This window comes from Lemur catta, chromosome 9 (genome assembly GCF_020740605.2).
Source record: "Lemur catta isolate mLemCat1 chromosome 9, mLemCat1.pri, whole genome shotgun sequence".
Lineage (NCBI taxonomy): Eukaryota > Metazoa > Chordata > Mammalia > Primates > Lemuridae > Lemur > Lemur catta.
The window spans coordinates 25,554,975-25,581,780 of record NC_059136.1 but is presented as its reverse complement, the minus strand read 5'-3'; the positions used below and the strand labels follow the sequence as shown (position 1 = coordinate 25,581,780).

Below are 26,806 nucleotides of genomic sequence, written 5' to 3'. Positions count from 1 at the left end.
TTTACTTAGATATGGGGAATCATGTTTGTTTTGTTGGGAATGGTGGCAAAGAATTGAAGAATATGGGCCAGTCCCCATGTGAGTGACTGTGGTTACATTTCCTTGTACCCCTTTGCCATAGAGGGACCCCTATTACTGGTTGCTATAGAGACTAGACACAGGGTGTGAGGGGATCCACCATGAATCCATTAGAGTGGTGAAAAGTGCTCAGAGAAGCTTCCATAGTGACCTTCCATAGTGACCAGCATAATTATTGTGTGTGAAGGTACAATTTTCAGGGTTTTAGTGGAAAGAATCCTGGCTTTTGGTTTCTAGAACAGCACTGGCCATCAGAACTGCCTGGGTGGTGGCAGTCAGTGTTCTTTATCTGCACTGTCCAGTACAGTAGCCACTGGCCATATATGGCTCTGAGTGCTTGTAGTGCGGCTCTTGAGGATGAGGAACTGGATTTTAAATTTCATTTAATGTTAATTAATTGGCCAGGCGTGGTGGCTCATGCCTGTAATCCTAGCACTCTGGGAGGCCAAGGCAGGAAGATCACTTGAGGTCAGAAGTTTAAGACCAGCCTGAGCAAGAATGAGACCCCGTCTCTACTAAAAATAGGAAAACTTAGCCAGGCAACTAAAAATAGAAACAAAAAATTAGCTGGGTGTAGTGCCAAGCGCCTGTAGTCCCAGCTACTCGGGAGACTAAGGCAGGAGGATCGCTTGAGCCCAGGAGTTTGAGGTTGCTGTGAGCTAGGCTGATGCCAAGGCACTCACTCTAGCCCGGGCAACAGAGTGAGACTCTGTCTCAAAAAAAAATTTTTTTTAATTAATTTGAATTTCAACAGCCATAAATGTGGCTACTGGCAACTGTGTTGGACAGCATAGTTCCAGAGTATTAAGAAATCTATTAATTTCTGTTTTATTTCATTAATAATGGCCAGTCCTATAGTGAAGATTAATGCCATTATATACTCTGACTTAGAAATAAATCTGTGACTCAAATGAATTAGGGTGTTGTCATTCTTACTTTTTAATTAACTTATTTTTGAAAATTAAAATGATGGTTTTGGGGTAGGGCTTTAATAAGTCCATGTCTGGGACAGAAGAGCAGGAAATGACTGTTAGCTCCAGCTCAGATGGAGAGGTGACGAGTCTTGGTGTTGGTGGAGTCTGGGAACAGAGCCCTTCTTAGCCTGCCAGTGAGGGGCATCTGCAGCTTGTGTCACAAAGTAACCTACGAACACTCTTGATCCAGGAGTTGCGTTTTCAGGAATTCATTCCAATGAAAGAACTGGACATGTGCAAATATGTACCTGTGAGACCTGTCATTGCTACTTTGTTCAGCATGGTGGAGACTTGAGAGCCACCCACACGTCTCTCAGAAGGGGACTGGGTCAATACATTACTGACTTGTCACTCAATGCGATACTACACAGCTGTGAACAGGGATGTCTGCCACACCATGTAGCTAAACCAGTTAATGGAACTGTTAGGACAATTGCATTTGTGAAACAAAGTTATAAGTTTATATACATATAAGTTTATATTCTGTTCTTTATTATTTCTATATTGTTGTTTTTAAAAATGAGACTATATTGTTTATTTATTCAGAAAAGACAGGGATGTCCATTTTGAAAAAATGGAGGTATAATGAACTGGAAAATGCCAAGCAGGTTGGGTTTGGGGCACACCACTTTAAGGGACTAAAGGTAAAAAGAGGAATGACAGCGAGTGTGTTGGTTCTAGTGTGATCACCAGTGTTCACTCCAGACTGAGCGTGCCTCTGTGAGATCACCAAGTGCCAGGAGTGTGAATGGAGAAACAGCATCATCTAAGAGACATCTTCTCAGCTGGGCATGGTGGTACACATCTGTAGTCCCAGCTACTGGGGAGGCTGAGGCGGGAGGATCACTTGAGGCCAGGAGTTTGGGGTTGCAGTGAGCTATGATCCTACCTGGGCAACAAAGTGAGACCCTGATCCCTCCCCCCCCACAAAAAATAGTGTCATCTCTTCTGCTAAATGTGGGCACCGAGAGGAATAGAATCCAATCTCACCCTCACCCCACCCCTACAGCCTGGAAGGTGCTGTAGCACCGCTGAGCAGGGCGGAGACGCTCCAGGAGGTGATGGGTGAGGAGCAGGGAGGTGGGCCCTGGAAGGAGCCCCACCAGGAGGTGATGTGCCACAGGTCTGGGAGAGCCTGTGGTCCTGGCCTCGGGGTGGAAACAGCCCTCCTCAGTGGGTTGAGGGCAGAGGGTCTGCAGGTGAGCAGGTGGAGTGGGGAGGGGGTGGGCGTGTCAGGCCCAGTGAAGAGCAGGGTCATTGCAGAAGTGCTGCATGTCCTGAGAACCCAGGGTGGGGGGTTAGTCGTGCCTGGCTTTGGGGACACCCTGGTTTAGGGAGCGAGCTGGCCTGCTCCTCAGGACACACTGTCCTGTGACACATGCACATGGATGAAACACACGCGGGAAGATATGGCAATGATGATGTGGAGAAACAAACATGCAGTTTTCGGTGTGCTGGAGGGACCTGGAGGGATCTGCGGGACCCCGTGGGCTGAAGTGGGCCCAGGAAGCACCTGGTCTGCTGTCGCACAGGGGATGCCCGTCTTTGGGAGAGCGCACATGTCGGTGGGGAGCCCTGGGCTGGGTGGGAGGAGGCTCTTCCTTCTTGGCCCAGCAGAAGCCTCTAAGGCTTTGCTCCTGGTTAATTTATACCTCATCTGAGCCATGAGTCGTGCGGGTGCTCGGTTTGCAAACATGATGCCGAGACGGGACAGCAGCGAACCGATTTTAGAGGCCTCTCTAAGGCCGGGGCCCTGCGGTGTGGAGTGAGGGAGGCGGGGGCCTATGGGCTAGAGTCACAGCTCCAGAGACACAAGCTGCGCCATCGTCATCGCAGAGGAGGATGCAGGTGGGAGATCAGGTTTTTTGGGAACTAGCAGGAGCTTAATTTTTGAAACTGTAAGGGAGCTGCAGTGGGTGCAGCTGGGGGGGAGTCTGGGGCTGCACAGAGGTCTGAGCTGGCGGTGGGGCTCTAGGGGCTGTCTGCTCAGAGCTGTGGACGGAACTAGGTGATGCCGAGCTTTCCCGGGAAGATGGGACCGAGGGATCTGGCTTGGGGCACAGCCTGTACACAGGACTGAGGAGAAGGCCTGCGGGGTGTGTGGGGCAGCCGGACAGAGGGGAGCCCAGAGGACAGGACATCAGGAGGTTCCAGGAGAGGCTGATCACCTGTTCTGCAGGTTGTCATTTGCACCTGTGACCACTTTGTCCTGAGGTTATTTCACAGTGTGCTGATGCACCCCTCAGTCTGTTTGGATGTGACTGTTTATGTGAAGAAGAAACAGACTAGCGTATTTTCAGAGTTATTAGGTCAGAACTGTTGGATTCTGATAGGAGAGTTTTAGAAAAGTTTTCATATAACTGAAGAAATGGACTCCTTTTCTGCGTGGCACATGAAAGCTTTTTAAATTATATAATGATATAGATTTCCCATGTTTGATCCTGGTTCCTACTGGTATTAACCCCCCCCCCCAAATATAAAGAAATTACTGACCGACTGTGAATGGTATAGCATACAAACCATTGCATATATAGAGTTGAGAGTGCTTTTACTGACTGACAGTGCTGTCATGGTGTAAATGTGAGCGCTTTCCCTTTGGGCACCGCCAACTCTTACTGAAACGCTGAGCGCAGGCTCTTCCTTTTCTGTCGGCCAAGGCCCCCCTTCTCCTGGTGACAGTGCTGTCCTACCTGATGCCCTTCCCGAGGTCCCTGGAAGCCCTCACTGCCACCCCCACCCACTGCCACCTCCTGTCTTTCCATGTCTGCGCACCCAGAGACCCAGCGTCAGACTTTGCCGTTTTAGCTGCTGGCTTAGCCCCGGGCCACTCCCTGCTGGCTCTAATGTCAACCTGGCAGCATATTTGTTTAGTCCTGACTGTGGCAAGAACTGTATTAAGCATTGTAGTTAGATGGAAGAGAGACAGATGGTACAGCTCATGTTCGTTATATTATTTGAGGGAGGAATGGAAAGATAAAAGGTAAAAAAAAAATCTTGTACCAAGTTCAAGTTTGGAAGAATCTCCCCTCTGTGTCCACCGGTGCCCATTCACACTGTGCGAGTGCTGGCCCAGCTGGCATCGAGGGCATAGTGTTGGTAAACGTGTGTGTCAGGGGCTTACAGTGTACAGGGCCCCTCGCTGCGTCTGCCCCCCGACCACCCAGGAGAGGGCCCAGTGGTGTCGTGGGGCTTCCTGGCAACTGCCCTGGGCTGAGCACTTGACCCAGTTGTCTCCCCAATTCCCTGCACTTACTCTTGCAAGGGAAGCTCGGTGGGACAGAGCCAGGACTTGAACTCAGGTCTGTGCATCACGGTGCCCGGCTCTGGGCTGCAGTGCCTCATGTGGAGGAGGCCAGGTGCTACTCTCGAAGTTTATAGGTGAAAAACCAGCTTTGAGAGGTCACGTGACCTCCCTGAACGCAGGGCCTGGGAAGTTCCTAGAAGAACGCATTGTCTTTACGGCTCAGGGTGGGAAAAGCCACTCACATCTACACCTTTAAACGACAATTCAAAACTGCTCGTTTTTGTGGGTGTGGAGGCAAAACAGAGAAAACGAATAGCGGAACTTAGATAGAAAGGACACCATGGAACACGAGCTGACACTATTGCAGTAACTTTTATTTTTGTCTTTTTATGTTACCCAGAAAAAGGGAGTCGGCGATCTTTCTTCTCTCCATCCAGAGGTTCTGTCTGTTTTTGTGCCTCCTTTTGTCAGCACAGAGGACAGTCAGGTGGCCGGTGCGAGCTGCACTACTCTGGGGAAAGGCAGGAAGCGCTCCTTCAGGAAGAAGAGAGAGAAGCCCAAACCGGAACCTGGGAAGGGTCTCTCTGGGGACCCCAGAGTGCCGGACTCTGAGGACATCAGCATCCCGGGCGGCGTGGACCTCCTCGCCCTGCCCCAGCTGTGCTTCCCAGGTACGTCCACGTGGCGGGCAGAACGCGGGTGGCCTGGTGCTGCTGGCCACACCGGGGTGGTCCGTTTACAGAAATCCACATGCAAAGTGAAGTGCAAGGGCAGCCGAGCCAGGACCCCTCACTGCCTCTAGTGTTGGATAGGGGGATTAAGTTTTCTTAATCCTGGGAATTTTAAAGCTAAAAGCAAGCTTAAATCATTTACTGTAATTCCTGAGTTTTGGAAAACTGAGTCTTGGAAGAGAGGCAGTGTAGACTGGCAGGTAGCTCCACACCGTTGTTTATGGTTCTTTCAAAGGCCCCTCCACTGTGAGTTAGAATGATGTCTTCAAGTGGCTGGGTTAAAAATGCATCCAGTGAGTCCTGCCCTGGGGTGTGCCTGAGCCTCCGGGCTTCCCCGTCCCTGTTTTCTGTTTCACTGGGTGGGAAGCACAGGCTTGCATTGGGTCCCCAAGCTCAGCCAGTTCCAGTTAACAGGTGAGCTTGCATCTCCAGGCTGCGTGTTTTCACTGGTCTGAAGAGATGTTAAACAGATAATGTAGTCCCAACTGAGGACTTGGCCTATGTCCTGCCTGGCAGTTCCCGTCGAGAACATGATGTCATTTCCTGGCCCCGGGAATTATAATCTGGGCTTGGTGGCGGGGGGTGGGGTGGGGGGGTGGGAGCCGCTGTGCTCAGGGAGCATCACCACCGGCCACCAGGCGCGCCCTGAAGGTTCATCTACGGCTCTGTGTGTCCGTGTTGTCCACACGTTCATTTGCTAAATTCCTTAGCGCACAGAGGGACTGTAAAGAAATTGCCACCCTGGGGAGGGCCTGAGGGAGGTAGAACTGGCCGGAAGCGTGATCAGAAGAACGAACACATCTTGAAGTCAAGGTGCTGCCGGTGATAAGGGAGATGGGTGTGAAATAATTCGTTCATGGATAGTGCAGGCCTTAGAGTGGGTGCTTCCTGGCCAGTGTCACCTTTCTTTTTGTTCTGCCTGCAGGGGGCGTGTGCGTGGCCTCGGAACCAAAGGAGGATCGAGTCCACTTCCTGGTGCTGACCGACGTCTGTGGCAACAGAACCTATGGCGTGGTTGCCCAGTTCTACCGACCCCTGCATGTAGGTGGTTCCTGCTACTTCTGAAATCGGGTTTAGATTTTTCTTTTATTGTGGTGAAATACACATAACATTCACCATTTTAACCATCTTAAAGTGTACAATTCAGTGACATTAAGCACATTCACCGTGTTGTACAGCCACCACCAGTGGCTGGTTCCAAAACGTTTCATCCTCCGCCTAAACCCCATACCCATTAAGCCTTCACTCCGCCTCCCCCTCCCCGGCCCTGGCAGCCACTGATCTGCTTTCTGTCTCTGTAGTGCGTCTGTCCCAGCTATTTCCTGTAAGTGATGACATGCAATGTGTGGCCTTTTGTGTCTGGCTTCCTCAGTTGACATGATGTTTGTGCCTCAGCCACACTGTGGCACGTGTCAGGGCTTCATTCCTTTTTATGGCTGAATAATATTCCACGTGTGGATGGACCACATTTTATTTATCCATTTATCTGTTGATGGACATGTGGGTTGTTTCCATCTTTTGTGCAAGGTACTTGGGTTTAGGTTTTGTGAGCATGTTTTGTTCATCACACATTTTTGGGAGCGTTGTGCGGGCAAGGCTGCAGTGCCTGAGTCAGCTGTCCTTTGAGGAGCTTGTAGGAGAAATGATGTGTCTGAAGGTGCAGCGTGATCAGCCTTGTACTTCCAGAGGTTTCCAGGAGCAAAAGTGGACCATGAGCCTTAGTTTAGGTGTCCTGGTGCTTCGTCAGAGGAAGCCTGTGAGTTCTGTGCAGCGGGGACCAGTGGCTGCCCCAGATACTCTCAGAGACTGGGGCGATTTCTTCTGTTCTGGTAGAAGTGTGCTTAGGTGTGTTACTTTATCTAGGTGTTGGGAGGCATGAGATGTAATTAGATGGATTCTTTCCCAATATGCTGGTGGGGTAGCACAGACAGGCCCACATGTCCTTAATGAATATGCAAAAGTGACACTTGCTTAACACTCTGAGTGCACAATCTCCCATTCTTGGAATAGATCATCTTCCACAGTGTGCCGAGACAGGGACCGGGAGGTCAGATCTCAACTGCGCATGCCGAGGGTTACCGTCCGCCTCTGTGACGTGGCTGAGCGAGAGGTGTAGGGCCAGCATTGCCTGGCCTGCCTTCCTGGGATATGTTATGGGGGGTAGGTGCAAGGCAGGTGGAGATCCTGCCTCCCGCCCAGCCAGTGCTCCAGACAAGGAAGCATCCACAAATGTTGGATCATTCAGAAAAGCACTTTGGGAGTTTGTTCATGAAATAACAATTATAAGGAGAAATTCACAAATTAGTTTTATTATCATTAAATACATGTTTAAAAAAGTAACAGCCCCACTGGTTTGCATTATATATGCCAGATGTCACTGTTCCCACTACGCCTGCCTATCGGGACATGCATGGCCCCTTCCTGTCCTCCCAGTGACTGTGTAGTTTCAGGGTGTTCCCTGAACCCCATGTTGCTCACTTCCCCTTCTTCACCACGTATCCAGACGGCTGCCGCACCTATCATTCTAACACGGGCCCTCTACCGCACTCTGCTGTGCCTTTCCCCTGCGCCCTGTGCTTTGAGGGTAGGAACTACATCTGTGTGGGTAGCTCCAGCACCTTCTAGACTGCTGAGCAACAGCAGCAGCCACTGTATGAGCAGCTCAGCACCAGGAGGGACCCTAAGTGCTTTGTGTGCAGTCATTCATTTAGTCCTCACCACAACGAATGAGGTTGGGAACTATTAATATCATCCTCATTTCATAGATGAGGAAACAGTGGCCCAGAGAGGTTAAGTGACTTGTCCAAGGTCACACAGCAATCAGGGTTTGAACTTGAGCAAACTGACTCTAGAGCAGTGACTTTTATTAACCATCGCTGGATGGGCCAGGCATCGTGGCTCACTCCTGTAATCCCACACTCTGGAAGGCCAAGGTGAGAAGATTGCTTGAGGTCAGCAGTTTGAGACCAGCCTGAGTAAGAGCAAGACCTCATCTGTACAAAAAGTAGAAAAATTAGCCAGGCATAGTGGCATGTGCCTATAGTCCCAGCTACTTGGGAGGCCAAGGCAGGAGGATTGCTTGAGCCCAGGAATGTGAGGTTGCCGTAAGCTATGATGACGCCACTGGAATCTAGCTGGGTGACAGAGCAAGACTCTCTCTCTCAAAAAAAAAAAAAAAAAGATGCTGGATAAACAAACAATGTAGCTGACTGTCCCTGGGCTTCTCCCTTTACCTAGATACTTGTAAGTACTTCAAATTCAAAAAGCCATCATCATACCCCTCTATCCCTACAAAGAACTCCAAACAAACAGCCCTCCCCCAGGCCCCAGTTTGTGAGCCCCAAATATTGTGCCATTTGCAAATTCTGCAGCAAGCTGTGCCCTCTATAACCCTGCTGCTGTGTTGTGTCTCAGGCTCACAGACTGCTGCCCCCTCACAGGCCACAGCCCCTCCTGCTTGGTCCTCTGGTCCGTGATGCCCACGGGCCCCCAGGCACATGCAGAGTCTGCTTCCCTTGTGTGGCCGCTGCATCTTTTCTCCCTTTTAAGCAGAGTCCTATCATCTGCCTTGGGTCTTTCTGTGTTCTCATGGTGCCTTCCTCCTTATCCCAAGGCTGCAAGCTTCTCTCAGGCACGCATGTGTCTCATCCTCTCTGTAACCTCAGCACCTCGCATGGTGCAGACACCAGGTGGGAGCTGGGGACGTTGATTGGCAGGCTGGTGCTGGCCTGGACTCGGTGGCAGAACCGGAGGGGAGTGTGGCCAGGTGGTTGGAGGGGTGGGACGCCCCAGCCTTGTGTCCTGTGCTGACATGCTGGCACGACTGGAAACAGATACTGGGATTGCCTGTGCAGGGAGGTGACAATGTCATGTTGCTTTTCATCTAGGATGAGTACTGTTTCTACAACGGAAAAGCACACTGGGAGCCGTCCTGGCCGACTGTGAGTGCTGCCGGCTGCTTCGTGCCCTTTGCGGTGTGCGTGGTCTCCAGAGTCCCCTATTACAACTCGCTCAAGGACTGCCTGTCCTGGTGAGCCGCGGGGTGGGGTCCTCTGGGCTCTTAGGCCGTCACTTAAGGCTGGGATTTGTGGGCAGCAGTGGGGTTTGGCTGCAAACGCTGTCTTGAAAGGTAATGGTGGCAACAGCGTGGCTGAAAAAGGAGGATGAAGCCACACTGTCGGAAGTAAGATCAGCATGGGGGATTCGAGTTTGGTTTGGTTTTGTAAAAAGAGACATATATCAGGAAAAACTTGCCCTAGCCGCCTGAGAAAATCCGGAGGCTGCTGTTTGTTCTGATGAGTTTTACTGGCATTTAAAAAAATGACCCTTTTTGGGGAGAATCTATAACGGTCTCACTGCTGATACTGAATAGAAAGTCTGAGGACATGAAGAATCTTTGAAAAATCAAAAGGCATTGAGTAGAACCCACTGCGTTCCCATTCAGGGGACGCTCTGGTGACGTTGGGGCCTGCAGCCCCCACATATGGACGTGGGTCAGTCCCAGTGGGCGCTGGTGTATGCATCTCAGAGTTGTAGTCTTAGAATCTTACTTGTGTGTTTAAAGCCTGAGTAAAAGGCAATTGACAGACATTCCCCTCTGTGTCATCATACTGAGGAACAGCCTGTGGCAAATCACTGCATTGGCAGCTCTGGCTTGAGTTTCTTGGGAAGGGCGATTGTTTTAGAGCCCAAGCCTTGGTCACAGGGACAAGCCACTCAGTGTGCTGCGTGAGCAGGACTCTTCCTGCTCCAGTTGATGACACTAGTAATTCAGATTCCCCACCTCATTTATTTATTTTTTATTCATTCATTCATTCCTTTTGGAGACAGAGTCTCACTCTGTCGCCCAGGCTGGAGTATGGTGGTGCGATCACAGCTCACTGCAGCCTTGAACTCCTGGGCACAAGTGATCCTCTTGCCGCAGTCTCCTGAGTAGCTGGGACTACAGGCGCCACCACCATGCCCAGCAGCTTCTATGGCTGCCGGACCAGGTGGGACCCCGTCAGGCACTCTCGGCACCACAGCCATCTGTGGACACTCCTCCTGGAGTCCCCCACCCAGTGGTTCCCCAGCTGGACTCATCCTCCCCGCTGGTCACACGCTCCTCCTGAGGGCTGAGCTGCATCTGTGTGGCCTCTGCTGTCACTTGCTGCAGGGCCAGCCCTGGGCCTGCACCTGTGAGTGAGTTTGTCTGTTAGACGAGAGACTGTTCTTATGATTTTAGGGAATTAGCATCCTTAAAGTCTATTTGTTTTACGTATATGTATCCTTTAACCTAAACTTTTGCGTGCATAGTTCTAAAAATCAACTTTATTAAGGTGTGATAGAATACGACAAAACTCACCCATTGTAAGTATATAGTTGGTTGCGTTTTGACAAATGCACCCTGTGTGACCCCTGCTGCAATTAAGAAAGAGAACATTCTCACCCCTGAAGTTCCCCACAGCCCTTTAGAGTCAAGTACTGGTACCTCTGCCCCTAGGCAACCACTGAGCTACTATATTTTTAAGTCACATCTAGTACTTAAAAAGTCAGAATGCATTTTAGAAGCAAATTTTCTCAAGCACTTTCTTTCTAGGTGTTTATTTACTCCTTAAGTATAGCACACATATAGAAAAATGCACAAATCCCAGTGATTTTTGGCAAATGGAACATACCCATGTAACCATCACTCAGACCAAGAAACAGAACATGACCAGCCCTGCCCCTTCCAGGCACTCCTGTGGCCTGACACCTAGATTGCTCCATTTTTGTTGAAAAGTCCCAGAATTACTGATGCAGACACTTAGGGAGAAGAAGAAAGGCTGAGGGTGACAGCTGGATTCTCATTTTTACTTTGGTTTGATTTTTGTTTTTTATTTTCAGTTTATTGACTCATCTGAAGCTCTGTAAGGATTTTGAAGTTGACAATCCTATAAAAGATTTTGCTGCAAAACTATCTTTAATACCCAGTCTGCCACCTGGACCGCTCCATTTGGTAAATTAAATTTGGAATTATATTATGACTTTTCTTTGCAAATGGTACAAGTAATATGTTGAAGATGGCGTACATTTTTTAAACTATTCCTGACACTCTAGCCATGTTTAAATTCTGCTCCTCAAGGTCCTTCCAGAAAGAAGCATTTTGTGCATTATTTCTAAAAGTGAAAAGTTAAATATTTAGGCTTGAGTTTTGCTGAGTGGCTTGTGACAGACAGAGCTAGTGATATGTTGTGGGCCACTTTAGTATTAATAGTTAGCATGTTCATTTCTTGCTATGCAGAAAATACATAGGATTCCCAATCCTTCAGTCTAAGACTTGATTCAAATTACAAATTTCCCTTTTGTTTTTTTGTCTTGAGTATCGGATATTGTATTTCATTTGTAAGTGTTTTCTCCTACACAGTGTGATTAATGAAAATGTTATTCTGAGACATGGCACTGTATTATTTAATTAATAAGACAAGCATTTCCCAAACTGAGTTCTGTTCTGAGAGATGTCATTGGCTATTTCATGACCCAGGGTTTCAGGGTTACATGAAGTCGGAGGGTGGCAGACTGGCCTTTCCCTTTTGTTCAGTGACATGTCAGACTGCTCAGCTATGTGAAGAAACCTGTTTGACTCAGCATTTGCCAAACTAATTTAACCATACATAGGATTCTGCTGCTTTTTTAATACACTTGTCAGACACCTTGAGTTTTGTTAATGTCGAGTCAGTTTCACTGGCTTAGTCCCTCTAGAAGGTTGTATGTGTAAGTCTTGGTCTTCTACATTTTTTTTTCTTTTGAAACACATTCTTGCTGCGTTGCCTGGAGTAGAGTGCAGTGGCATCATCACAGCTCATTCCAGCCTCAAACTTCTGGGCTCAGGCAATCCTCCTGCCTCAGCCTCCTGAGTAGCTATGACTATAGGCATGTGCCACCATGCCCAGCTAATCTTTTTTTGCAGAGTTGGGGTCTTGCTCTTGCTCAGGCCAGTCTCGGACTCCTGGCTTCAGGCAGGAGTGATCCTCCTGCCTCAGCCTCTTGAGTGGCTTAGACTACAGGCGTGCACCACCTTGCCTGGCTGATTTTTCTATTTTTTGTAGAGACTGAGTTCTGTTATGTTGCCCAGGCTGGTCTCGAACTCCTGGCCTCAAGTGATCCTCTTGCCTCAGCCTCTCAAAGTGCTGGGATTACAGGCATGAGCCACTGTGCCCAGCCTGTTTTTTTTTTTATTATTACTGACAATTGACAAACAAGTTTGACTTATCAGGAGACACGTGATCATGAACTTAAAATGTGTATTTTTAATACTACTCCAAACCCAGCAGTCTGCTAGGTGGAAAATCCTGCCAGTGCCTTCCGGTCCAGACACAGAGTGCCGCCTGTCTATCTCAGTTCCACTCCCAGAAAGCTTTGCAGGGAATGTTTATTGGCTAGTTGTTTTCTGCAAGGCAATCATCTTTATTACGTGGATAATTGGTGTTTTCCTGTCGCCAGTATGTGCAGTGAAATCATCAAAGTTTACATTCTTGTGCTGTAAACTCAGGAAGTATTTACTGAGGACCTGTGAGAGTAGCTAACAAGAGTAAGTCTTTGACTTCAGGACAGTGTCAGGGTCACCTGGAATTTACTGCCTTCGACCTTCGAACCCAAGTAATACATACACAGTGCTTCCGGCAGCTTTCTGGATTTCAGACTCTTGGGCGACAGCCACTGGGCCCCAGTGAGGAAGTTGACCGAGGGTGGCAGTTGGCCCTCAAGTTGCACCCGTCCCCAGCCTGACTGGCCTACCTTCAACGTTCATTTCCGGTTTGCCATTTCCCTGCCACTACCCATCGTGGGCCAGCAGCTTCTCCCACCTGTGTGACGTGGGGACCACTGGCCTGTCCACTTCAGTTCATTCTTGACCCTTCAGTTTGTCCTTGCACAGTGGCGGCAGAGATCATTAATGCCTATAAATTGGGCTCCGCTTCTCTGCCTAAAACCCCGTGGTGGTCTCTCGCTGTGTACCTTCATTCAGCCCTGCAGGCTGGGACCCTGCCTCACCGTCCCGCTCTGTTTCATGCCCCTCCTCACTTGCTTGCTGGGCTCTAGCCTCACTGAACCCCCATCAGTTCCCTGAAGGTGCTGCCACGGGGTCCTCGCACATGCTGCTCCTGGAAACGCCATTCCTCCCATTGCCTATGGCCAGCTCCTGCTCGACTCTTAGGCTACACCCAGTTGTCAGGTCTTCAGAAGGGCCTCTCTGAGCAGTCTCTCCCCAGGACCCCATCTCTCTTGCAGTACCAGTTCTTGTCCTGCAGGGCACAGCACAATCTGTACTTAGGGCTTCTGTGTGTGTGTTTTTGTTTAATGTCTGCACTCTCCATTGGACTGTGAGCTGCGTGAGGACAGAGGTCATGTCTGACGCTGCATATCCTGGGCTTACTGCCTGGCCCGGCCCAGGAGCGAATGAAGGAGTGAGTCATGTTTTAGTGTTAGTAAGTGTTTGGTGATCTGCGTCTTAGACCTCATGCATTTGTCTGAATGGGTGACTTGGTTTGGGTCAGGCTTGTGCATGTGTGTGCCGTGCTGAGGTTTCCTGTTGCTTCGGGCTGGGTCATCTCTGATCTGTGTTGCTGGGAAGGAGGCAGGAGGCCCCACAGCACAGGGAGGTGAGAGGCCAGGGCTGAGCCTTGTCCCTCCTGCCCCAGGTCCACCCCCTTCCCTCTGATGGTGCCTGGACCACCAGCCGGAGGAGACTGGAGACACTGGGAATGCCCCATCCCTGGTTCACCCTGCCTTTCCTCTGCCCACTAGTGGGTGCCATTTTACTTGCTTTCCAAATCCTGGGCTTCGTTGGGTGTGCACAATGCAGCACGTGTACGTATGTGGGAAGCTGCCCTGGCCAGGATGCCACGCGTCACGGGTGCCTTCATACCTTGCTGGTGTCCTCAACACCAAGAAATTATAATCTTCTCCTGTTTCCAGCTTCTCATGTGACTATATCCTTAGCATAGTGACCGAGGTCCCTACAGGAAAGTAGGGATAGTGCACGTTTTGTTTTGTGACCTTCCTTCTTGGCCCAATGCCCTCCTTCTCGATTTCTCACCCTTCCCTGCCCCTCCTTGGTGAAGCCTCTCCACTGGCAGCTTCTGTGGCTTCTCTCCTTTCTGTTCCCCCAGGGCTTTGCTTACACTCAGATCATCCCATTCTGCTGGGTGCACAGCTCCGGGGGCAGGGGAAGGTGCCCAGCGTTCCCGGGGGCTCCTGTGTGTGGGCATCCTGGGTGGTGGGGACTTGCTGTTCACAGCCTGTCTCCTTGGCAAGCTTGGAAGCCCCTCGGGGACCCGCGTCTTCCTCCTCTTGGCTCATTCCACCATGGCCAGGGTTGTCCCTTAGCACCTGATAGGCGTCTCTGAGTACAGAATTCGAATGGAAGTGTCATTTCAAAGTAAATCATTTAGAAAAATGTCTTTCTTAAAATTTTTAAATTACATGTCTTTAAGGAGCTTTGTATTAAAAGTACTAAGAGAGTGCATAATATATAATAACTAAGACTAATATGTAATACCTAAGAATAACTTGAACATGCATGATTTAGAATTTGTGCTAATTGGGACAGATATCTAGTTTGTAGTTTATCTTTGTCTAGACATTGAATAGTTTGCTGATTAATTAAAGAGTTCAAGGAATTTTGACTTACTTAGAAAAAGACATTCAATCCGTACGTTATGTGTGAGCTTTTATCGGCAGCGCTGTACACGTCTAGTTTTGTTGTTCTGTGACGGATAACGTGGCAGCACGAATCTTCAAAAATGTTTTCTCATTCTGATGGTTTCTGCGCAAAAATAGTGAATTTTAGCACATTCCAGCCTCTGCTGGGAGCCGCTCTCTGAACTGATTATGGAAATTGGTCGTCGTAGATCTTTAACATGAAGCCACTGCAGATCGTGTTTCCCTCACGAGCGGACCCTGAGAGCCCCGTCATCGACCTGGACCTGCACCTGCCCCTGCTGTGCTTCCGGCCCGAGAAGGTGCTGCAGGTTTGTCCTCCCGCGCCGGCGGCGCCTCCTGCCCACTGGCCTGCCGGCCATCAGAGATGCTGGTTCTCAAAGATGATTCAAGTGCAAGTTTATTCCACAACGGACAGAACCAGTATACTCAAAACATTGGTTTGTTTCTGCTCAGAGCTAACATTCGCTACAGTGCACAGTATTTGCAAATAGCACTTTCTGCGGGGTCTCAGGTGGCTTGTGTCTGGCACATGGAACTAGGAGACCAGGGAAAACCTGCACTCGGGCTGGGCTTGTCGGGTGGCGTGTGTGTGAGCGTTTTACGTTGACTGCTGAGTCGGAAGTATGTACCCATGTTGTCCACTCTCCCCCAGATCCTGACGTGCATTTTAATGGAACAGCGGATTGTGTTCTTCTCCTCGGACTGGGCCCTGCTGACACTGGTGGCCGAGTGCTTCATGGTCTACCTGCACCCCCTGCAGTGGCAGCACACCTTCGTGCCTCTGCTGTCCGACCAGATGCTGGACTTCGTCATGGCGCCCACGTCCTTCCTCATGGGCTGCCATCTAGATCACTTTGAAGAAGTCAGCAAGGTTAAGTATAACACTTTTGATTTGGAATGTTAAGTTCTTGTGAGTCCATCCAGAGGACTGATGGGAAGTTGCATCTGAAAGTGCTCTGCTGTGAAGGCAGAGTACCCCATGCTTCTGAGAGATCATTGTCACTGCTGTCACTGAGCTCCGGTTGTGCTTCGGGCACCATCCTTGCCCCACCCCCGCCGTGTCTTGTCGCATCTGTTCTCACACTGTCCCTCCGCAGACCTTGGGATGTTTAAGGCCACAGCATTCCAAGTACTAGAGCCTTGTGTCACTTCTCATTCCACTTAAATGCAGTGTAGTTCAAATGGCTTCAAACAGATTCTCAGTGAGGAGGGTGCAGGTGTGGGAGTAGCTGGAACCCGATTCCGAGTCTAGCCTCTGCGCTGTACTAGCTTTGTGACCTTGGGTGAGTTACCCACCTTTGCAAAGCCTCAGTTTCCTTGTCTGTGAAATGGGGCAAGGACACGTCCTCACAGGGCTGGGCTCTGAGCCGAGGAGGATCTCGTACCCTGTACGGCATCTGGCACGTAGCTAGGGCTTGGTGGCTGAGAGTTCTGCTGTTATCGCTACATATTTTCTCGTTTTATTTTTATAAATTAAGCTTCTGTGGTTCATTACACTATGGACCTTCTTTCTAGAGAGGTTTGTGCACACGTAGCGGCTGCCACAGTGTTAGTGGGGCTCGCTCGGGACCTGCTGGGGTCAGCGGCCACGTACTCCACGTGTAACTTCCCGGTGTAAAGGACAGTGAGTGTGCCACCTCGAGTGCCACCTCGCGGTCAGGTGAGCTGTAGGGAGGCACTGGCACAGCGCGCGGCCTACACTGAGTGCTTCATAGGTGGTAGCTGTCGTTACTGTCACGCTGATCAGACAGAACACGACACATGCTTAGTGGTGAGCCGATGCTGTGCATTTGTGACAAACGCTGTGATGACACCAGCAGGCAGAGTGGGCTTGGTTTTTTTAAAATAGCTTTATTGCGATACAATTTACATACCATAGAGTTTTTCCAATTAAAGTGTACAATTCAGTGGATTTTGATAATATTTATGGAGTTGTACAGCCATCCACGCTCTAGTTTTGGACGTTTTCATCACCCCGCAGTGAAATCCCGTGTGCGTCAGCAGCCGCCCCCACCCCTGCCCCTGGCCCTGTGTCCGTGGCCTTGCCTGTGCCGGACGTTTCCTGTAAACAGAACCACTCGCTGTGTGGTCCTTGTATCTGGCTTTCTTCACTTAGCATAAGGTTTTTGAGGTTCTTCCACGCTGCAGCATCTCCCAGCACTTTATTGTTACTGCAACTAGGATTTGGTTGTATAAATATTCCATATTTTGTTCATCCGCTCATCAGCTGACGAACACTGGGGTTGTTTCTACTTTATGGCTGTTCTGAACAACGCTGCCGTGAACATTTATGTGCAGGCTTTGTGTGACTGTTTTCACTGCTCTTGGGTATACATGTGGAGTGCAATTGTTGGGTCACACAGTAACTCTTGGTTTAACCCTCTGAGGAACTGCCGGGCTGCTTCCAAAGCAGCTGCACCGTCTTCCGTGCCCGCCAGAGGCGTAGGAGGGTTCCGGTGTCTCCTCACATCCTCAGCAACACTTGTTATTATCGTCTTTTTCATCATAGCTCTCCAAGCTGGTGTGAACTGGCATCTTATGTGGCTTTGATGTGCATTTCCCTGATGACTAATGATGTGGGGGGAACCTTTTCATGTGCTTATTGGTAGTTCCTACAGGGTAGGTTTGCAGTTCATTTTTTATTTTGAAAATTCCTAAGTGTACACAAAAACCGAGAGAAGAAACAGGAGTGCCTGTGTGCCCCTTGCTGCCTTCAGCAGGTATCTCCTGCTGCCAGCCTCGCGGGCGCCCCAGTCCTGCTCTTCCTGGAGCATTTCAAAGCAGGTCCAGATGCCAGGCAGCTCCCCTACAAGTGCTGAGAACGGCGGCAGGCTGGGCTGGGGCCCAGAGTCCCTCCCGCGGAGGAGCAGGAGCGTTTCTGCGTTCCTGCCAACCCGAGTGATTCACCAGGGGAAAAACACACTTTAGGAAAAGGCCATTCAGACCTCCATGGAAGGAGCGGAAAAACGTCACGCAGTTCATCTTGCAAATGAGAAAAAATAAGCCACGATTTAAAGTTTAAAGTCGTGTCTCTTTTTTTAGTCATTAGGGAAAAAAAATCTTGTTTTAGGCTCTTCAGAAGGGAAACTTTTTTGGTGTATTAACAGTGCTGATCATCAGTCACGGAGGAAACCCTTTTAGTGATTTATCTGTTCTGGAAGATTTCAGGAGAAGCAGCACCTCTTTTGGGTTTGCTGGGATGTTTTGTTTTTGTGCCTGGTGGTGGTCCTGGAGCACATCTGCCTACAGCTCTTGCAAATGCTCGGCGTTAACACTTACCGAGGGCAATGCTGTTTACCTTGCTGGCTTAGCATCTCGTATATTTGCCCTGTAAGACTTTGAGGCCAAAGATATGTTTGTGCATATTTCGTGTGCCACCTGAAACACGTCTTAAGAGGTGGGGCCCAGACGGGTCGGGCCTTCAGAGAGCATCTGGCAGCACATTCTGGGGACTGTGGAGCCTCAGAACTCTCGTGCATCACTCACTATTTGTGTATCCTGTCACAGAGAAGACTCTGCAAATAACCCGTGTGCATATTTCAAATAGTCTGGGGGTGTGTGGTCACTTAGCTTTGGTCCCTTCCCACCTTCTGGTTCTTGGAAGGGCAGAGCTGGCTGGGGAGTTAAGTGGACACATTGGGTGTGGGAGGTTGGTGGTGCACTCATTGGAGTTCTGGAATGTTCTCTCAGGACTTCATAAAGTAGGACACACAGCATCTGTACCAGGGCAGGTGAAACCTTGACAACAACACATATTAGAATCTTGACTCAGCGAGAAAGGCTCATGGATAAAGAAAATGTGGTCTGTCCATATCACAGAATATTCAGTCCAGGAAGGGAATCCTGGCACATGCTACAGCATGGGTGAGCCTTGAGGACATTATGCGGAGTGAAGCCAGTCACAAAAGACAAATCCCATGTGATTCCACCCACAGGAGGAACCTAGAGGAGTCAAATTCACAGAGACAGAAAGCAGAATGGGGGTTGCCAGGGGCGGAGGGGAGCGGAGAATGAGGAGTTAGTGTTTCAGGGGACAGAGTTTCAGGTCGGGAAAGTGAAGGATTCCGGGGAAGGATGGCGGTGATGGCTGTCCAACAGCGTGAACGTACTTAGCTCTGTTGAGTTACTCTGTTCATGTTTATTTTACCACACTTAAGAAAAATAAGAGAAAGGCATATTTAATCAAATTTAGCCCATTAGCATAACTCATGGCATATACTAGATTCTTTTTTGTAGAGAAAATATAAGGCTATGTGTGCATATTAAATAGGGTACTTTATTTAATGATGACACTATCTTAGTGAATGCAGAATACATTTGTGTTTTCAGGATGTATACAAATCCAAAGATTGTTACAGCAACCTTTACAAACCAATCCTTATTTTCTAGGAAGGTGACGGTTTAGTTCTGATAAACATCGATAATGGGAGCATCAGCTACTCTAAGTCCTCCGACGGCGACGTGAACATTCCAGACCTCCCTCTCCTGGCAGCACAGACGTTTATTCAGAGGTAACGGGACATAGTACATGTTTGAGAACAGCTTTGTTCAAATCCTGTATTTGCCACTTTGAGTTTTTTTACAATTTCATACTGTGAACAGACGTTTCGTATATTTGTAGTTTGTGTGAAAGCGATTTATCTTTATTCTGAACTTGTTTAAATGCTGCGTATGGTCTTACAGAGTCAGGGACAGTCACGTCCCCTGGAAACCTCCCTGACCCTCTGCCCTGTGCCCCAGGATCCTGTGCCTGTGACCTGTGGAGTTCCTTCTCCTTCATTCATTCATTTACTGGCTGTGTGTGGAATGCCCAAGACACACTGGCACTGGGCAAGGTCCCTGTACTAATGGCAGAGCAGCCGTGGCCCCTGCCCGTGTGGACTGTGCTGGGCGTGGTCCGTCATCCCTGAGCAAGCAGCTGTCCTTCCTCTCCCTTCCCCGGGTGCACTGACAGTGCTCTTATTTTTTCATACCTTGTTTCATAGCTGTTTTTGTTTCCTTTCGTCTCTGTTACTAAACTTCATTGGCCAAACCAGGCGTCAGCAAACTTCTTCCAGAAAGGGCCAAGTAATACATACCTTGGGCTTTGGGGCAGAAGGGCCGGGTACGGGGGCGGGAAGGAGCTGCACTTGTTAATTGTGCCTGGGCGAGGGCGTGGGCTATCCTGGTGTGACCCAGGGTGGAGGGTGTGGGCTGTCCTATGGGGTCCTTTTTTTCCCTCAGGATTTTATGAAATGGTAGCAGGAGAGATCCTGCCCTTCAGTCCTCACAGCCTGTGGGATGTGACCGCAGTCAGACCTGGAGCGTGGCCCAGAGAAGCCAGGCAGGAGGACGGGCACTTAGGCCGGGCTTTGCTTGTCCTGGTGAAGCCTGTGGTGCCGTTTGTATTTAGATGCCGTTTCTAACCTCTTTGCCCCCTTTCTTTTGTCTTTCTGCTGGGATATCAGGGAGGCAGGAGCTGAGACCCGGGGAACGGGAGGGATGCTGACGGTCCCAGCGTGGCCCCCCTCCGCTTGGCTTTTCTGATTTCCAACCCTTACCTGGTGTCGATTATTCCTGCCTGACGGCTTTTGCAGAATGTATAGCATGATACCTTTATTGTTGTTCCTCCCACCTTCAATTCTAAAGGCCCCAAAGCCCAGCTGTGGGCAAAGCACAGGTGGAATGTTTGTTTTCTCTGTTTGCTGTGGGCCTGGCACCCCAAGCTCTCCTCCTGTAGCCGGGGGCTGGTTTTTGCCCAGGGGACCTGAGCCACGGCTGTGTTGGGGGTTTCCCTCTGGTGACCTTAGAAAGAGAAGCTTGTATTCCTAATCGAATCATTTACTTTCTGATAAACAAAGGCGACTTCCCTGACATTCTAGAACTGGCCTTTGCTAGCTTTTGGTGGAGCGTCTGATGTGTTCACTTGGCTGAGTGTTCCCAGTAAGAAGGAGATTCTTGCCTGTGTCTGCATATTGTTATTAGGATTCCAGAAAATAAACACACACAGTGCGGAGGTTGGGTCCCTGAGTTGGCTGGACCCCCTGGAACGGGGATGTGGGGTGTCCTGTCTCCTGCAGTCTCATTCCGGGAGACTGTCCTATAAACGTGAACTAAGCTGTGTGTGATCGGTGACCCGGCTGTGGTGGTCGGTCTCCCCACCAGGTCCGGAGTGCGAGTCTGCCTCCCCTGCAGGTGTCTGGCCGACAGGGCCAAGGGGCAATGGCCTGCCTTCCTCAGCTTTCCCGAGACGTCCCCGGTGCCTGGTCGCTCTTTGCCCCAGCCCCCCTGCCGCTGCCTGATCCTCCTGGATGCAGGGACAGGCCCCCGGCTCGGGGCTGTGCTGGCTGAGTGGTAGGTGAGAGGGAAGGACGGGATTCCGGGGCAGTGGACAACCTTTTCCTTCAGATCCGATTGTCCCTGTACCAGAAGATCCAGGCAGAGAGACTGCCACTCCAGGCAACAGCATGGCGTTTTTTACTCAAGGAAAGTCATTGAAAGTTCTCTCCTTGCCATACTCTCTGTGCTGCCGGATGAAAGGCCAGTGTGGTGCCAGGGAGCAAGGGCATCACAGTCACCGAGACCCCTCCAGGCAGGGCTGGCTCCCGAAGTCAGGCACAGCCAGGGCTGGAGAAATGCATCTCGGCAGCTGCTCCTGGGGAATCCGGAGTCCCAGCCCCCTGCGTGCTCCTGTTGCGTGAACCTGATCTCACTGCCCTGCCCCGTGCTGGAGCCACACTGGCCCCAGGAGGCCACCCCCACCTGCCGTAGGGCTGGGCGCCCCTCCCCCCTGCACCCCAATCTGCATCAGGTTCCAGGCTCCTCAGAGAGCTCCTTCCCCCGCCCCATCTGGCTGCCTTCTGCTTCTGGCTATCGCCTCATTTTGCTTCTTGGCCTGATCTCCCTGCCGCTTGTCTTGAGGTTTATCTGTCTTCCTGTTTCTTCCACTGGAATGTAAGCTCCATGCAGGCAGAGGCTCGGCCTGTGCTCACCCCTCCTGCCCTCACTCAGATCAGTGCCTGCCGTATGTGGGTGCCCAAGAAACGCCTGTGGACTGGAGACGCATCAGTTCTGTTTATTTTGCATATTTCAAGCAGCAGACTTGCTGGTTGATTTCCAAAATCCCTCTGAAAGTGCAGCCTTGAGTAGTACTGGGAAGGCCAGGTGTCAGGTTGACAGAGACAACTGTGAGTCCCTGTCCCTGAGTGAGGACCTCCAGGTGAGTAAGTGGCTGTCCCCTGGTGGGCCATGAGTGGTGACACCAGGACGCATGGAGGGGTATCTGAGCCTGCCTGACAGGGGGGACAGGGGAAGGCTGCTGGGAGCCGTGACTGTCCCTCCTGGGTGGCCCTGACGGGCTGGTCAAGAGGCAGCCTGACCCAGAAGCCTTCAGTGTCCTGGCGGAGGGCGAGCATTTGCCTGGCAGCGCAGGGGGCCAGGACGATTCAGCTGGGATAAAAATGTGCGTGGTGTCAAGTCGAGGCCTTTGTGAGTTTATGTTTGGAGGAATAAACTCCTCTGGTGATGTATTTTTGATGACCACCCCAGTCCTCCAATTATCGGTCAGTATTTTGAGCATTCTAAAGTGTCCCCCAGGTGCGCACGGGCCGTGCTGGGGCGCTGTCGGCTGTGGTGAGCAGCAGTCACCCGCGACGCGCGGCTGAGCCAGCACCGTCTGCTTTCCAGGGTCCAGGGCCTCCAGCTCCACCACGAGCTGCACCTTGCTCAGCGCAGCTCCAGCACAGACCTGAACGAGGGCCGAGCGCACAGACGGGCCTGGCAGCAGAAACTCAACTGCCAGATCCAGCAGGCCACCCTGCAGCTGCTCGTCAGCATCTTCAGGTACGTCAAAGAGCGTCTCCCGCGTCTGTAGAGGTGGCGGCCGGCCTTCAGTCCCACGCGCAGGCGCTGCCCCAAAGCTTAGGCCGTTGGAATAAATCTACGGCAACAGTGGGAGAGGCCTGTCCTGCCCCTACCCCCTCAAAGCCTTTCTCGGCAGGGCTATCAGAGTTTGTTCTTTTCACCCTGACCCTGCCCGTGCCCTCCTAGCCCTCCCTCCTTCCAGCGACCACCTGCGGGGGGTGCTATTCACACAGTGGCCCTCTAGGGACACGTGTGCCTGAGACCTGCAGGGAGAGCTTGTCCCACTGGCCCCGTACTGGCTGAGGCTGAGGTCCGGTCCAAGGAGGGCTCTGTCCCGAGAGGCCCACGTCCAGGGGCTGGGGAAGGGACAGCCGGGCCACTTTGATGTGACTCATAAACTAGACAATGAAACCACCTAAAGGAGAGCCACCAGGCTGGATGGAGCACTCAGGAGTTGCCGTTGGAAAGTTTTCTTTCTCCTCTTTCCTGTAATTACATTGTCAGATACCTCTTCCGTTCCTTTGCCTCCCTGGCATTTGAGCCGGAATTAGTTAAGTGAACTAGTAAAGTGCATTCATTTTATCGTGATACGGTGCAGGATTTGAGTTGCAATTTCTTGCCTAAATGTGCGGTCATTTAAGGAATGTATGGTGAACAGATGCCTAACCTTATATCAAAACTTTTCAAATAAGTAATTTTTAGTGCAGAAACCTTTAGGCCTTTTCTTTCTTCCCACCCTTTGTTCTCTTTCTCTTGCAGCATCTTTCTCTCCTTCTTGCTGGTTTCTCCTGGGTCCGGTAGCACAGGAAGGCGCTCCCGACGCCGGGTCTCGTCTGTCCTGGAGGCCTTCTGCGTGGCAGGGGTTAGCGCAGCTCCCGCTGACTTGAGAGTACTCTGTGTGCTTGTTTCAGAATGGAAATTTTAATGGCCTTACTCTTTTGATGTATTTATTTATACCAAGCAAGTAATTTATTAGGAAAAATAAATGGGACCGTGTGTTACAGACAGGCGGTATTATCTCTGCTCAAAGCAGCATAGTTAGTGTGGTCCTGAATATGTTGTTTTCCTTTTGTTCTTTGAAGACAAAATCTTTCAGGAACAAGGTGGTTTTTTAAAAATACTTTACAAGCTCAATGAATTGATTAAAAAGCAGAAAAGATGATAACAGATTATAAAACTTCATTTCCCCTAGATGAAATAATTTCTTCCCCCTCACATTAGAAGGAAAACAGTGAGCACACGACATCTTGAATGTGCCCTGTAAGGTCACTGATTCTACCTATGGAATATTTAGATCTGGGAGATCATGTGCTGAAATCCCCAGGGACTAGGAACAGTCAATGAGTAAATGTGGGCTGGGCACGGTAATCCTAGCACTCTGGGAGGCTGAGGCAGGAGGATCGCTCAAGGTCAAGAGTTCGAGACCAGCTTGAACAAGAGCAAGACCCTGTCTGTACTAAAAAAATAGAAAGAAATTATCTGGACAACTAAAAATATATATAGAAAAAAAAAACTAGCCGGGCATGGTGACACGTGCCTGTAGTCCCAGCTACTCGGGAGGCTGAGGCAGAAGGATTTCTTGAGCCCAGGAGTTTGAGGTTGCTGTGAGCTAGGCTGACGCCACGGCACTCACTCTAGCCCGGGCAACAGAGCGAGACTCTGTCTCAAAAAAAATAAATAAGTAAAAAAAATAAAAAATGAAGAAATGGGGTCCAAAGAGGCAAAGTGACTTTTCCGGCTGGTGGTGGAGCCAGTGGGCTCTTCCTCTGTTGCCACAACCTTGAACTTGAGTCCACATGCATGGACAGTGATTGAGTTTTCGGTCTTAATTTGCATAAGGGGCTGTGGGGATGGGGGATGGGGAGGACAGCAACACTCTCTCCTGGAGCTTCTATCTCGTTGGGGGAATTGATGCTTGACCACAAAGTACATCCACACTGTGCCGTTTTGGAGGGCAGAATAATCTTTCTGAAGAACAGGGCTTCCCAAAGTCTGTATTTCTTGTAATTGTCTTTTTGCTACTAAAAGTGATATGTTTTTCATGTACTTGAAAATATTTCAGCACTTAGATGATCTTTTCTGTTTGTTAGGGAAGTGAAGAATCACTTAAATTATGAACATAGAGTATTTAATAGTGAAGAATTTCTCAAAACAAGAGCTCCAGGGGATCAGTGGTTTTATAAACAGGTAAGAGACATGGGGTTGGGGGTGTCTGTGTGTGTTCAATCTGTTATACTTTTCTGTATTTAAACATTTTTCAAAATAAGTTTTCTCAACATCTAATATTTTATTAAGTGTATTAGCTTTTTCAAAAAGTTTGTTTTAGTATGGTTCTGTTTGATCATTTGGCCCTTTCTTAGTTTTTAAATCAGTTTTATACAGTATATTTTATTTATAATAAAATATACCCATTTTAAGTGTATGGTCTGATGCATTTTGAGGAGTCTACAAAGTTGTGTAACCAGTTCCTCAGCCTGACCTAGAACACATCCCTCGTCCCAGTCAACTCCCCTGACTCCCCTGACCTGCATGTGTCCCCGTCACCAAGGCTGCCCATCTCAGAGGCTCGTGCAGTGCAGTCCCACGGGCCGCGCTCTCTCCTGCCCGAGGCGGAGCCGTGCTGCTGTGAGTCTCAGCAGTCTGCTCCTTTTATTGCTGGGAATATTCCATTGTTGGCACGCAGCACACTTTGTTTTTCTGTCTCCTGTTAATGAGCATTTGGGTTGTTTCAGTGTTTGTCTATCACAGAAAGTAACATTTGGGGCTTCGCTGGCCAGCAATTGCAGCTGCAGATCCTCTGACCCGTTAGGGGTTTGTTTCTACACTTCGGGGCGGGTGACCGGGGTGGCTCGTGAAGGACCCAGAAATGAGCAGCGCTCTGCATTCTGGCTGTTTGGAGCACATACGGCTCTCTGCCCTTGTGAGCTCGGGGAATCCTGTTTATAGCTTCCCGGTGGTTCTTTGCGTAGTTCTGTGTGGCTTCACCCTGCGTGTGACACCTCTGTATTCAGCAAGGGCTTCAGGAGACCCTGGGAACACTCTCTGCATGATTCCTTCCTCTCTGGGACTCTGCTTCAGCCTCCACGGGCCCCATCTGCCTCCTCAGCTCAGAGGCCGGGGCAGCGCGAGCCTGTGCCACTGTCCCGCCCACAGGAGCCAGTCCTGGGCTGCCTCCTTGTCCAGCATCTGAAAACAGTTTTTTTGTCCATGTTATCACGTTTCCTCGTAGTTTACATCAGGAGGGTTTATCTGAACCTTACGTACTGCTCATGGCCTCTTTTGCTATTATAAAGTACGGCTTTCTCCGTGGTGTGGCTATGTCGGACCCAATGTTTCCGTGTATGACAGTCATTTCTTCTGCTTGTGCACGTGAGGAGCAGAAAGCACCTGAGTTTATTTGTTCGGTAAATATTCCCTGAGCATGCATGGTGGTGCCCAGTGGGGACTGTGAGAACAATCCCAGCCAGGGATGGTGGCCTGGGCCGGGCTGGCACCTGCAGAGGTGGCATGGGTGTTTGTACGCGGTAAATGTAAGGACTGCTGCGTAACCTACTCCTCCCATGTCACGCACCACAAGGACGGGTACGGCCCCAGGGACAGTGCCCCAGAATCCCGAGACCCACTCCACAAAAGGAGTGTGGGTAGGTCCAAGAAATGGAACCCTGGGGTCAGAGAGGGGCCCAGAACTCAAAGCTCATGGCCTGTTTCATAACCGTGGTGACTGGGCCTCTGCTGAGCTCCCCAAGCTTCCCCCTCCTCCCTGGGTCTGCTCCGTGACTTTTCCTTAGCATCCTTGTCTGGCCTTCCCTAGTGATCTGACCAGGTCTGCAGCCCACCCAGCTGCGGGCAGGGGGCCACCAGCTTGCATCGCCCGAGTTCTCTAGCTGGCCAAGGAACCTCACGCCTCACCCTCCTGCATGGCCTGTCCCCTTCCTTTGTCTTTCTGCGGGCGTTTTGCATGTTGGATTTTTCCTGCTTATCCCTCTTTGGCTCCCCTGTGGATCTGGCACTGTGACCCTCTTTCTTTGCCTGGGCTGTGGGTGGCCTGCAGCCCTCCAGCCACCTCCTCTCCAGGCCATGGGCCCACGGTCAGCGGAGAGCCAGTGTCAAGGTGGAGACAGACCTGGCTGTGGGCAGATTCACCTTTAAGATGAGAACCCAGTAGCTGCTGAGTAACGTGAGCCATGTGGGCCTCTTCTGGCAGCAGAAGGGACACAACAGAGTGCGCCTGCTGGCGGGGCGGAGTGTGGGGGGAG

General features: G+C 50.3%; 1 protein-coding gene across 2 annotated transcripts in view; it reads left to right on the top strand.

The window, feature by feature from the left end:
- Positions 1-26,806, top strand: part of DENND3 (DENN domain containing 3) — a 59,990-nt gene that overhangs the window by 2,279 nt on the left and 30,905 nt on the right. The window contains exons 2-10 of one of the 2 annotated variants that reach the window (XM_045560790.1): positions 4,697-4,967; positions 5,953-6,068; positions 8,915-9,057; positions 10,893-11,004; positions 14,897-15,016; positions 15,361-15,579; positions 19,098-19,219; positions 22,374-22,529; positions 24,641-24,737. In XM_045560790.1, coding sequence (XP_045416746.1) covers positions 4,697-4,967; positions 5,953-6,068; positions 8,915-9,057; positions 10,893-11,004; positions 14,897-15,016; positions 15,361-15,579; positions 19,098-19,219; positions 22,374-22,529; positions 24,641-24,737 — 1,356 coding nt within the window. The remainder of the gene's footprint in view (positions 1-4,696; positions 4,968-5,952; positions 6,069-8,914; positions 9,058-10,892; positions 11,005-14,896; positions 15,017-15,360; positions 15,580-19,097; positions 19,220-22,373; positions 22,530-24,640; positions 24,738-26,806) is intronic. The other variant, XM_045560791.1, reaches the window with a different exon arrangement.